Raw genomic sequence first — 14,509 nt, forward strand, 5'->3', positions numbered from 1 at the left:
GTTTTCAAGTCATCAAGATAATTTTGAAAAAAAAACATTATTTTTTTCAAAAATATCATTAAAGGACAATAACTCTTATGTGGGGTATATTAATGGTTTCCATCATACCAGCTAGTTAGTAGGTCTTGTATTGTTTATTTAGGTTTGTCTGAATATCAGACATTTGGTAAAACAAAATTTTCACTTCAGGTCAATGTTTCTATAAGGAGTCACCGAATTGATTCGGTCATATGGTATTTTTGAAGATCTGGTATTGTTGATCATTATTTATACAAACAAACAGTTTCTACTTATCTATTATACTTTTGTACCAAATAAAAAAAGACCTAGTCAAAATCGTAATTAAGGAGTATTATCTCTAACGTTTTCGGTTACACTGGCTTTTTGTAGATCTTGTATTGCTAAACATTTTTGCTGTGTATATTTTTTGCCTATCATCTTGAGTTTTCGAAAGAATAGGTAAACATTTTATTCTCTCTCAAAAATCGTCATCCAAAGGCAAAAACACCAAAATGAGTTATGTTATGGTTTCGATTCTCTTTCGTTTTTGTAGATTTGGTTTTGCTGATCAATTATAGGTCATAGGTAACAACTTAGTGAAAAAATTGTCATTCAACGTCAAACGATACAGTTGGAGGGTAGATAAAAGCTTATCCAAGTTGTGCGTTGATTTCGCGATGTTGCTAACAATATGCATAGCTGAAATATTTACAATCACAAGACAACAATTTAAAGGTTTAAATTCGGAAAATTTAAATTATTCATTATGAATATATGAAGATGTATTATGACTCCAAATCAAACAACCCACCACCATAAAACAAATGACAATGACATAGAATTAAGCAACCGTAGGCCACCGAATAGCCTTAAACAATCAGACCAAGCCATACCGCATAGTAAGCTATAAAAGTCTACGAAATGGCTTATTAGTCAAAAATCGTTATAGTTCAAGGTCAAAGGATACAGTCGAGGGTAGATCATAACTTATCCAAGTTGTGAGTTGATTTTGCGATGTTGCTAACAATATGCAGCCGAATTTAAAAAACCTCACACTGACGTCATCAAATCAGATCGTGAATTGTAAAGCAATCTCATAAGAACAGCGATGCTAATAAAGGAAAGCTCTTATGATCTCCTATGGAACACAAAGCTCGAGTTAAAAATGAAGTTTATTTCAAATTTACAAAACTATCGAATAAACGTCAGAATTTCGAAAAACGTATGGTATACATCGGAATACTTATACGACGATGCTGCATTTAACATACACTGCGACTTAAAAACAGAAATGCTATGTATAGAATTAACAATTAACAAATTAACAAAAAAGCAATTAAAAAAATTCCGAACTCCAAAGTAAATAAAAAAGGGAAAGTTCTTAACTTAAACATGACGAACGCTAGACTATATACACCTACGAAACGAATGGAAACAACTGTTAAATTTCTGATTTGGTGCATACATTTTCTGAAGAAAATTGTGGGTTTAACCACGTTTTATAGCTAGTTAAGCATTCCCCATGTACGACAGTTGTTTAAATTTCCGTTATATTGACGAAATTGGGTGAGCAACCCAAATATAAATTATTGATAAACGTGACAATAATTGGGACCCAGCAGCCAAAACTGTCTAACCATCGCGCATTCTTCACAAAAATACACACAAAACTGATTTTAAAATTCAAACTATTGATTGTGTATAGCATTGATAATGTATTTGTTATAATTGCAAGAAAAATCAACAGCAGATTTGTTTGCGCTCCTTTAAAAGACAAATTTGTACTGACAAGACAGCTGTCTGCAGTTTTCTGTTACCGATGCTTGCATGATTTCACAACTTGTTTTAAAATTTTTACCTTCAACTTGGTTACTACTTACTAGAGGCTATAACCAAAGCATCACTTCATAGAAAACTTTATGAAAATATTTCATTCCGTTTGAAAGTTTATATATTTTTTCGGCATAGTGTAAACATAAACTAACTCGTGTTTTCCTTCAATTATACCAAAATCAAAGGCAACAGCTCCAAAATTGGTAAAAAACTTATAATATCCTATTATTACCTTTTTACATCATTTGTTTCATTTTCGTCAGATGACTGGCGTTTCTACAATAAATAAATAACTTTTGTTAAGCAAATAAACATAAAAGTACTTTCATCATTCTATTTACCAAATATATTCATTCACGATTACAACTTACCATGTATTCAAACTTTTTTCAGGCAGCAATTTTTGATGAAAAATTAACATTCACAAGACAACAATTTAAACGTTTAAGTTCAGGAAATTCAAATTAATCATTATGAAAATAAGATGTGGTATGACTACTAATCAGACAACCCACCACCAAAAATCCAAATGACAAAGAAGTATGCAATCATAGGCCACCGAACGGCCTCAAACAATCAGCAAAACCAATATCGCATAGCAAGCTATAAAAGGCCCCGAATTGTCAAACGTGAAAAATTACGACCTAATATATCCTCAAAACAACAAACATAAGCCAAATATGATTTACAGGAACACACGACAACCACTGCATTACAGGCTCACGTTTATTTAATTTTTTTAATTTACCTTGGAGTTCGGTTTTTATGTTAATACTTTTTTGTTTAAAAAAAAAAACTCAAAACAAACAAACTAAAAGGAGAAACAATTTCAAAATATTATCATCACTTACCACAGTTGCTGGCTCCTCTGTTTTCATGTACTTTTCTTCAAATTTTTTCAGACGTTCCTCATTCTTATTCATACTAATGTCTGCTGTATGTCCATATCTATTTGAACATTTCAATAAAGTTCAAAAGTAATAAAATATAGATAAGAGCAAGTTTCATCAATTGAAAATTCATTTTTGACCGACAATAAATATAACAAGAGGCACAACCTTACTCAATTGGTGAAAACATTGCCAGTTTGCTTATTATCACTTTTATATACACATACAATAGTTGCTCTTTGTGTTGTTGATCATTCACACAACTTCCGTATTAAACTTAAGTCCTATCGGTTTTTTCAAAGATAATTGCCAAAACTGCGAGAAAAAAACCCTTAAAAAAATCAACATTTATTGGACAAAACTTGTTTTCAATCTCTCCGAGTAGATAGATCTTGTCATGCTGACAATTTAGGAAGTTTACACTTTAAACCTAGCTCCTATAGCTTTCAAACCATAAAATAAAAAAAAAATTTTCTTTGTTCTTTAAAACTCTTTATAAATATCTTAGAGAAATGAAGGCTTGAGAGCAAATGCAATGCAATTTCCAATATAATTAGTATTTCAAAGAAGCATAACTCGTTACATATATTTGATCAATACTTATTTTCGAATTTGTCCAAGACATTGCTGATATAAACCTATGATACAAGCAAAATGAGGATGCTAAATTTGATGTATGCCTTTTTGTGCTTCTTTGTTACATATGTTTGTTTTTATAGTGATTAAGATGATAACACAATGTTGACTACTGTACCCCTTTTTTGACATTTTTCACTTTATTACTAGATTTGACCATATCCACTATATTCACATTTTATTTCATTTTCTGTGATATATATCCAATTTAAACAGGTGAATCATCTTCATATTAGATCAAAAATTTTAAAATGATTATTTTCAAAATAACATTTAAAGCCAAAGAAACATGTTGGATGAACTTATTTCTCCTATTTGTTTTCCAGTTATGAATTGTTTTTACCTATTAGATTAACTTAATCCCATCTTATAAAATGTGAATTTCCTTGAGTGCACACAGTATTTTTATGCAAATAAATCCTTAAAAAAAATCTGAAAGGTATACTGGAACTCCGAAATCATTTTGAATTTTACATGTACATCATGTATGAAAGGAATACAATTCATTTTGAATGAATTATTTTTTCCTTGATACATTCATGAAAATCCATTCTTGGAAAAACAACAAGTCACATTTTAAGTAGCAAAAATAAATGGCATCTAGGAAGTGAATTAAATAAAATATATCCTACTAAATTATGCACATTGATTCCAATAGAATGCAAACACAGTGATAATACTCCGAAATGAAAAGTTTAAAGGGATATATAAAGAAATGCATAACATATCCATCTGAAAACTGAAACTGAAAACACCTGAATTGCTATTTCTTGTTTCGCTGACAACTGGACAATACTATGTATAAGGGTTAAAAATTTAAAGATTCATTTATTATGTAAGAACAGTTTTAATTTTCATACATATTAACATGAAGTTAAGAAAATATTGTACTGATTTAGATTTTTGGGTCATAATTCATATTTGGGATTTAAAACAATGAAAACCAATAATATTTTCTTCCCTTTCAATTTCATAGTAGAATAACCATCGTTGAAGAAAAACTTCAGGAAAAAAAGATTGCTGTATGTTTGGGTTAGGTGAATAAAAAAAACTATACAGGTAGCATCAAGGTAGACTCAACTATAACAATACCAACTGGTAAATTTAAATGTCCCAATTGTATTTTCAATTTTACAATCTGGTTGAACAATAGTTCAAGGTAAACAGCAACACCTATAGTCAAGTCACATTAAAACAATTTCACTTTGCATAATAGTAAAATGTCATTGTTTTGTCCATTTCTAATATTATAAATCGAGTGATTATTTACCGTGTGAATTCCGTTCTCTTCATACGTAAATATATTTAATTAGTTTCATTAGGTTGCAGAAAAACCAAATTAGTTCTATTTTCAAAGGAAATCATTAGATATGTTGTTCCTCAAAGTGAAAATAAGAAAATAAATCATATTTTGGAATTTCCACATCTTATGAGTTTTTATCAAAGAGCAATAAACAAACGAAATATTCTTTCCACCAAAACTGCAATGACACTTCATTGTTTTTTTTCTGTGCACAAAATTAAAAATTCTGATTACGTGTTACTTTGCCGGAAATACGGACAGATATGTAAAAACAGTAGACCTTCTTCCTACAAAGCGGGGTTTAAAATCGGAAATATTCGACATGACCAATTTCAACACCAGTCAAAATGCTTACTAAATGACGTGTCTCGTTCGAACAGATGCCTTATCTGTCTTTTAAGCACAGACATGTTGAGACCTTCGATGTAAGACATACGATTATATCGATGAGGGAAAAACTATTGCTTTCCTATCAAAAGATACTCCAATCAAATACCCAAGCTTTAAAGAAAGCAGCATAAAACAAACATGTGATGCACTACTGTACGGTGTAAGATTGCGTATACAACATACAAACAAAGGAGATCAGACCGTATGAAACACGCTAAGCAGTGAACATTTTGATCGATGTATAAAGTAGTCATTTCGGATATTTTCATCTTTAAAAAATATTTGTTGACAATGAAGCTTTCAGAATGACGAAGGAAGAACACTTTATATAAAAGTATAAACAAAAATTAAACAGACAGTGAAACTACACAGTTGTCGTGTAATTGAGACGTTCAAAACGGCTGAGATAATAATTCTGGCAACGTTGCTGCATGATATCCCTACATATAAGTGATACTCAAATCGACGTTTGGTCACAAATGGACGTTCGTTCCTCCAATGTGAGTATAAACGGAAATTATAATATAGTAAGATTCCAAATAGAAGACCAATTATAATCCACTCAAATCGCTCTAGTCCCTATTGCGTTCTCAAATCGAAGTACTTTTCCTGGCGACTATAATCAATGTTGTTTTTCTAAGAGAAATGAATGACGTCATTATTGATACTTATTGTAAGAATCCGTCTCGAAATTAATATGAAAGACAGTGTCAAGAGACAGAATCCTTACCAATAAGTGAAAATCTGAATTCAGCCGAAAAGATTATTTACTTTCAAGGCATCAGTCGAAAGATTTAATAATGTTTCCGGGTTATTTAAAAACAGTTTCGTCCGCTTTATTGCATTAAGAATATAGGCTTCGAGACTAAATTTCTGTTATGATTATTAAAGTTAAATTAAATCTTCGTGATATAGAAATTAACAGATGACATTTATATCTCAAAAGATCAGAAAAAAGACTTTCAATTAAATAACTAAAAAAGAATCTTTTTAATTCATTTATTAACTTCTAAGGGATAAGTCTTGCTATTGAAATATAAATATACGCTGCATTAAAAAAGACCGACAAAATGGGATATAATAAACACTCGGATACAATAAACTTGAAATAAATGGCCTAATCATTTTTGACCAGTAATATTGACTTCACGGAGAACATATTGTATAGATACATACACTAAATTGGTGAACGGCTAAAGTCACGGCTCAAGCTATCTGTACTAAGAGACGTCCGTCAGATGGAATTCTAGAAACCATTTTACATGAGTTAACAAACCCAAATCACCTTTAAAAATTATCTCCGAAGCAAATATCTATCGAAAACAAATAATGAGTTGACAATACGGTCAAGCTAAACGTGATAAAAGTTGATTAGGAAAAATAAACTGTAAACATCAGTATTTGTCTGGCACAAACTTTGAAATCTAACGAACTACTGTAACAAATAACTCAATCAAACGTAAACGACGATAGAGCTTGCCATTGGTGAAGTAGGTAATAAAAACTAAAATCCTTTATTTACCGATCAGTTATGTTTCTGTTGCAGTTGCATGTGGCAATTAAAAAGTTCATAGCATCTTCCTTCCATTCATCTACAGCTAAATGAAGTGCTGTTCTACCATCATAATCCTGCATATTCATGCTCACACCACTGTCATATAACCTGTACAAATTATAATATTAAATTTAAGTTGTGACTAATTCTTCTTTAGTTCGGGTTGGTCGAAGTAAAAAACCGGTATAATATGTTTTGACATGACCTTCATAATATAAATCAAAGCATCATGGATGTTGTGATCCAGCTAGTCAGACTTTTTTTCTGACCATACTTTCAATATTTCTTTTGTTAAAATTTCATTTCCATAATCTCACTGTAAAATTTCTATTCTCTTTTCCAAAGATGGAGCATTAGCAATAAATTATTTTGGTATTTCAATTGAAGACACTGTTCGATTTTTTTTACATCTTCTTTTTCTTAGAAACATTTGAAATTCAATGATTTTGACAAAAATGTTATGGGAAAAATTCAAACGAGTAGCATATTTTTATATGTCATTAATAATAATAGGCTTCATAATTTCCAGAAAGAGGCATTAAATATGCCCTTTCTCAACAACAACAAAAATAAATAAATAATTTGGTTCTAAGTTGGTGTTCATTCTTCGTCCTGTATTCAGATATACATGTACATATACCTAGTGCTGAGATAATTCCAATTACTGTTAAATAGCAATATAATGGGATATATACAGATAAATTTATTCCAAAAAATGCTCAGGTAAGAGTTATGTAATTGCGTTTATTGTTTCAACGAAATTACTGATAAGTGTAATTTAAATAGACCTTAATCATTAACTAATGTCAGATGATTAAGACACTGCTATTACAAGTGAAATAAAATCTGGTTGCATTATTCATACATATTTTATTTTTAGTCTTTTCTTTAAAAAAAAACAACAAAATAAACATCTTATTAGTCAGTCAGCTTTCACACAAAATTAACAGAACAATTTTATGTTGTGCGAGTTGAGTTGATCAAAATAAATAATAGGTATACTATTGAGGTCAAGATTTTGTGTATTCAGTTAGATGTGTAATAAATTGAATACACAAATTCGTGACCTCAATACCTGAGTATGATTATCAACTGTCATGATATATTAACTATGGTCAATTTTAAAGACTGCATTTGAGTGGACTTGAATCCAATTATTAATTATACCTTTGGGTGTAATTGTTCAAAAATCGTGACAGTTGTCTATCATACTGTTATTGTATCAATACTCCTATTTGTGTAATGAAAAGAAGTTTCCTCATGGGAATAATAGCATTTCAAAAAAGTGTGAGAATCAACTCTGATATCAATAAACATCTTGAACCAAATTTTATCCAATGGCTTACAGGAACATACGATACTTATAAAAGACTTTAGTTAATCTTATCAACTGCTTAAATTTGATAAATCACATTTTCCACATTAACTCTTAAACGGCAATTTAATATAAATTTTGATTTACCAAGGAACTATATGCAAGTGTATATCTAAAATAAAGAAGTTGTTCGCCCAACCTTTTCTTAATATAAGGACAAATAACAATTTAAAAGTTGACAGTTGATGATTAAAATGTTGTATAAAGCTTCGGCAAGTCATAGAAACACACAATTATTTTCATGATATGTCTTTAACTTAGAATTTTGCACCATCTCCGAATCCGAAGTGATCACATAGATCCAGCATGGCTGAATAAAAAACAAGTCATGTGACATAAATTGGAAAGTACATGACAGAAGATTGAAAATATTTCCTGCTGGTTTCATTCTTTTATGTTATGTTTGCATTTATTGTCATTTACCCGAAAAACGGAAGAATATTAGTGATTCCAATGATCAGATGGACAATTTGACTTGTGAATTGAATGGGTTTTTTTAACATTTCAACAACTAAAGGAATCAAGTCATTTTAAAAGAATCCTTTCACAGAGTAACAACCTCGAAAATGACACAGAAAAACTGGCGAATCCCCACAAAAATGGACTTCGATGTTAAGATAGATTTTCGATTTTAAAAGCTGGAATTATTAGACATTATCCATGATTGCTATTGGCGATGAATAAAGGCAACATTGGTATACCGCTGTTCGAAACTCATAAATCGATAGAGATAAAAACAAATCCGGGCTACAACCTAAAACTGAGGGAAACGCATCAAATATAAGAGGAGAACAACGACACAACAAAAACACAACATTAAAATGTAACACACACAGAAACGAATTATAATGTAACAATGGCCATTTTCCTGACTTGGTACAGGACTTTTAAAAAAAAAAATAGTGGGTTGAACCTGGTTTTGTGGCATGCCAAACCTCCCGCTTTTATGGCAATGTTAAATATAACATTAAAATGACAACATTACATGACATGACTACAATACAAATAAATGGGAGAACATATAGGACAAAGAAACACACGAACAATAGCTAACAAAAGGTACTAGGTTTAAAAAAAAAATTAATACGCCAGACGTGCGTCTCGTCCACACAAGACTAACCAGTGACGCTCAGATGAAAAAAGTTTGAAAGCCAAAACAAGTACAAAGCTGAAGAGCACCGAGGACCAAAACTTCCAAAAAGTTGCGCCTAACACGGCCAGGGTTTTCTGCCTGGGACAAGAACATCCTTATTATTTGGAATAATTTATACTTTTGCAAACATTAAATTTTATGAAATGACTATATAATAGATATACATGATAAAACCGAAGTGGGGACTAACTACAGAATAAAAACGGATACATTACATAAAACAACTTAATCCAACACATAAAAATACACAGCCGAGTTAGCCAAAGCCTCAACGCACAAAGTGACGTCACATTTGAAATTATAAAAAAACACACAAAGTGACGTCACATTTGAATTTGTAAAAATATTTCCCAAAAATAAGATAGAATTAGGATTGATTCAAGATTAGATTTGTAATACTGACATTACATTTATTAATTACAATGAAAATTATAATACTATTAATATCAAATTGTGGTAGTAATTAGATAATTAATTGTTTATCTAGCTACGTCGGTGTTTCTTCTGAATCAAACTGTAAACCAAATTAAATATATCGTATAAATTTCGTTGAACCAAACTAAAATCTAATAAATGAAAGGGGTGATTAATTATCTTTACCATAACACACAAATATAACAGAAAAGACGTTAAGACATTTGACGAAATCCGACAAGAATAACAAATATAACATCGAAATAAAATACATGAATTTGGGATAGAAAAAGTACCGTGACACGTCTTATAGCAATGCGGTTTCACACTCAGCAAAACAGTCACAATCGGGAATAAGTCACGTTCGTTAATTAAAAGATCAGACGACGTAATGACAAGATGAGTGACCTTTAGTGGTTGGATAAATTAAATGTTAAGAACATCAAATTTAATCGAACATTGTGAGGCCATGCAGCCACAATGGATGCTTGAACAGACACGTTGGAACAGAGCAATACATACATCCTTTGATCTCGAGAAATACATAGTCTCTATTCAGAATTTAGCAGAAAGGTTGAAAAAAAGCACAAAACATTGCTTTTGTCCGGGTCATTCACCAGATGCATTATCAATCTGTTTCCCAGTTGAAAGGGAGAAATTCCGAATAAAGACGTTTTATGGCTTTATAACGCGACGACGGTACGCTCATTTCGACATTTGCTGAATTGTTTGACAAGGTGACGCTATCAAAATACTCTAAAAATAGTCAAAAGCTAACAACTTCCGTAAAGTATTGATTGGCCAATTACACATGATGGCAACCAATCCTACCAAATATAAAAGATTTCTGTGACACAGTCTTAGAGGAGTTGCATTCACATGGTGTTATAATTACAATACGAAACGAATGGTCAAAGTCCAATTATTCCTGTGAAAATAGTCAAATTTTAATGGCGGCACAATATGTTAAGAATTCATAATGGAAAGTTATCCTACCAAGTATGAGAGCTTTCTGTAAAAATGAACCAGATGACTTGTGTTCAAATGCTGTGATTGTTTAAATACTAAAATTAAAGTGTCGAAGTCACTTAACTACCTTAAAGATTGTCAAATTAAACTGACAATAGAGCACAATCAAGATACTTTGTCATCAAATAATCCTACCAACTACGAAAGTCAAACGGTCTCTGAATATTGAATTGCTTTTGACTAACGGACTCAGATCATTGCCATACTTTCCAATGGGTGACGTGCAGGGGATACTTACTGAGCATAGTTAGCGAAAGCATACCTTGAGTTGAAAAAAAAAATATTTGCAAATGTGATATAGTTTTCAAAAGGAATGCATTACTGGTACTTCTGTAAGGTTTGAAGCACCACTATTCTCTTCGAAACTTCTATACACTGTTAAATGAAGCTGCTCTAAATACGTCTTAACAACACTGTTTTTTATTAAATTTTCTTCTTCTATCACTATTTCCACAATCAGATATATACAGCGAAATGTATAGTATTTTCATAACTATAAGTTTTTTTTCAATTTAGGTTTTCCCATTCAAAAATATTGATGTTGTAACAATTTCAGCGGAAAAGAGGTATTTTTACCTTTTAAGTGTTTCTACGTCGCCGTTGTTACCAGCCATCAATAAGCTAAATGTTTTATATTCATCATTCTCTGTGTTTGTTAAATTCTAAAAAATAATTTAATTTAATAAAAAGTATTTTTAAGGAAAACATCTCTTTCAAAAACATGTTAAAATCACACCCCATGATTATTAAAAACATTATGCGACATAAAACTTCCTTGATAAATTTATCCATCTGCACAAATACTATGCAATCTCCAATTTTCTCCAGTACTAACACTCTAATTATCAGAGATCGTTGTTTATAAAAAACATGAATCAAGTTTATAAGTAACAAGATTGCAACGCTGTACCGAAATGTCCTCCGCCGCTGAATAAATGAGAAATTAACATATGTGTCACAATGTGTCATTGTGTTATGGAAGTCAAAATATAGGAAAAGCACAGTGACCTGAAAAAGTTGTTATACTATAATGACGGTATCATATGGGTAAAGTCGCATGATGGAAAACAATTCTATTTAGTATAAGAGCTTTCTGTCAAACGGAGTCAGAGGATTTGTTATCACAAAGTGTCATTGTGGTACAATAGTTAAAAAGATAATTATCAAAGTCCCATTACTCCTGTAATAAAGTCAAACAAAAACGATTGTTAAATATGTAAACAATATATGGTGGCTCATAATCCTTCAAATATGAGAGCTTTCCGAAATACGGTATCAGAGGAACTGCCTTCACAATGTGTAATTGAAACAATACTCCAACAAATGGTCGAAGTCTTATAACTCCAACAAAAATGATCAAGTGAAAATTGCAGTAAAGTAGAGTCAACCACATGAAATGGCAAACAATCCTACCAAGTATGAGAGTTTTCTCCAAATGGTCTCAAAGTATTTGTGTTCACGATGTTTTTTTCTATTTACAGTCTCCAGAAAATGGTTAAAATCCCGCAGCTCCCGTAAAATTGGTCGAATCAAACTGACGTAATAGCATGTTCAAAATTCAAAAAAATATCACGACAAATAATATTGCGACGCTAGGGGGACATTCCATTTAAACACAAGAGTCCACACGATAAATGTCTCGCCTTCATTTCTGACCATTGATTTAAGGCTGAAAGTCTTAAAGATAAAGGTTTAACTACAAATATCATTATAAACTTAACGTTTTTGAATATACACGACAATGAGGCCAAGGTCAGGTAAATTCTGTCAGACAGAAATGTACACCTTACAATCATTCGATACACCCATTGACCTGTGCTTTAGGTTTTTGAAAAAAAGACCAAAACAAAAAACTTAACATTGACCAATGGACCATGAAAATGAGGTCAAGATAAGGTTACACCTACCAGACATGTACACCTTCAATAATTCCATACACCAAATAGAGTTGATCTATTGCTAATAGTATTTGAAAAACTGATCAAAACACAAAACCTTAACATTGACCAACGGATTATGAAAATGATCTTAAGGTCAGATGATACCTACCATTCAGACATGTACACCTTACAATCATTCAATACACCCAATATAATTAACCTATTGCTTTAAGTATTTGAAAAATCAGACCAAAACAAATAACTTAATATTGACCAATGAACCATGATAATGAGATCAAAATCAGATTATACCTACCATACAGACATGTACACCATACAATCATCCCATACATCAAATATAGTTTACCAACTGCACATAATATTTGAAAGACCGACCAAATTACAGATCTTAACATTAACAAATGAACTATGAAAATGAGGTCAAGGTCAGATGATACCTGCCAGACAGACATGTACACCTTACAACAATTTTGTACATCAAATTTAATTGACCAATTGCTTTAAGTATTTAAAAAACAGACCAAAACACAAAAACTTAACTTTACCAACGAATCACGAAAATAAGGTCAAGGTGAGATGAAACTTGCCAGACTGACATGTATCCCTTACAATCATTCTATACACCACATATATTTGACATACTGCTTATAGTATCTGAGAAACGGACCTAATCACGTAACTTTAACATTCATCACTGATCCGTGAAATGAGGTCGAGGTGAGGTGAAACCTGTCTGACGGACATGTAGATGTTGCAAGGAAATCATATACCAAATGTAGTTTTCCTTTTACTCACATTAAGTGAGAAATTCACATGGCAAAACAATTTTTTTCAAGCAGTCGCTGAACCATGACAATGAGGTCAAGGACAATGGACATATGACAGACGGAAACTTCCTCACATAAGGTATCTGCATACAAGGTATGAAGTATACAGCTCTTCTCCCTTCTAAAATATAAAGCTTAATACTAATAGTGTAGACTGCTGCCGCCGTCTAATAGTAATCCCTATGTCTCGCATACTGCGACTTTCGTCGGTGGCGAGACAATAAACTATGCTGTTTTTGATTCATTGGTGTAAAGATGTTTTGTGCCCTAATTCTTTAAAGATATTAAATTCATACTTGCATAAACATGTGATATGCACTGAAACATACATTGTAGTAGTCTGAGATAAGACATTCCATTGAGAAAGGTGAGATGTATATTCAGTCCTTCAAATTTGGAATACCTCATTCAAAAAAAAAATAATTCAAAAAAAAGAAAAAAAGATTAAAAATATTTTAAAGTCTTAACTCTTATAAAAGATAAATAATGGTTTTCAGATGTATTGAAAATAAGACATAATTTTAAACCATTTTTTTCATTATTTATCTTAAATATGCCTCACCGGACAATACGTCAGGAAAAGTTTGAATATCTTGCCTCTTCCTTTTTCCTTAGCGACCATCAACGGTGTTCTTTTCCACCTAAAATATAGTTCAATTTTAAATGATTTCAAAAACATCGTTTTTGCGATATAAGTGATGTCTTGTGGTTCGATAAAATACAACTACCAATCACTATTGCGTGGTGCCTAATCACTTTATATAACTTATCAAGGTACTTTATAGGCGTAATACAACGGGGTCACGAGAGGAGAATATAAGGCTAACCTTTTCGGAAGGTGTTTTGTAGACTTTTAAATTGAGAATGGAAACGGTTAATGTGTCATAGAGACAACAACTCTACCAAAGTGCAGAAAACAGCCCAAGGCCACCAATGGGTCTTCAACACAGCGAGTAAATCCCACAACTTGAGGCCGACTTCAGTTGGCCCCAAAACAATAATGTATACTAGTTCAGCGAAAATGGACGTCACACTTGTTTGTCTTTTAGTCGATTTTTAAAATTTTGTTCTAGCGTGCTCAGTGTCTCCACGATTTATGTGTTTAGAATGTTCACTTTTTCAATCTTTTTTCTGTCCACTTGCCATCAATCAAACATTATAATCCGTTATATAAACATATAGCACAAATGTTCAGCAAGGAGT

At 31.6% G+C, this 14,509-nt stretch overlaps 1 protein-coding gene across 1 annotated transcript in view; it reads right to left on the minus strand.

The window, feature by feature from the left end:
* LOC127738038 (transient receptor potential cation channel subfamily A member 1 homolog) overlaps positions 1 to 14,509 on the minus strand; it is a 115,182-nt gene that overhangs the window by 46,281 nt on the left and 54,392 nt on the right. Inside the window, exons 19-23 of the mRNA XM_052249099.1 lie at positions 13,869 to 13,947; positions 11,155 to 11,240; positions 6,575 to 6,715; positions 2,685 to 2,781; positions 2,066 to 2,109 (exon numbers count right to left, since the gene is read on the minus strand). Of these exons, the coding sequence (XP_052105059.1) occupies positions 2,066 to 2,109; positions 2,685 to 2,781; positions 6,575 to 6,715; positions 11,155 to 11,240; positions 13,869 to 13,947 (447 nt within the window). The remainder of the gene's footprint in view (positions 1 to 2,065; positions 2,110 to 2,684; positions 2,782 to 6,574; positions 6,716 to 11,154; positions 11,241 to 13,868; positions 13,948 to 14,509) is intronic.

The sequence above is a fragment of the Mytilus californianus genome, unplaced genomic scaffold (assembly GCF_021869535.1).
Source record: "Mytilus californianus isolate M0D057914Y unplaced genomic scaffold, xbMytCali1.0.p SCAF_4, whole genome shotgun sequence".
Taxonomy (NCBI): domain Eukaryota; kingdom Metazoa; phylum Mollusca; class Bivalvia; order Mytilida; family Mytilidae; genus Mytilus; species Mytilus californianus.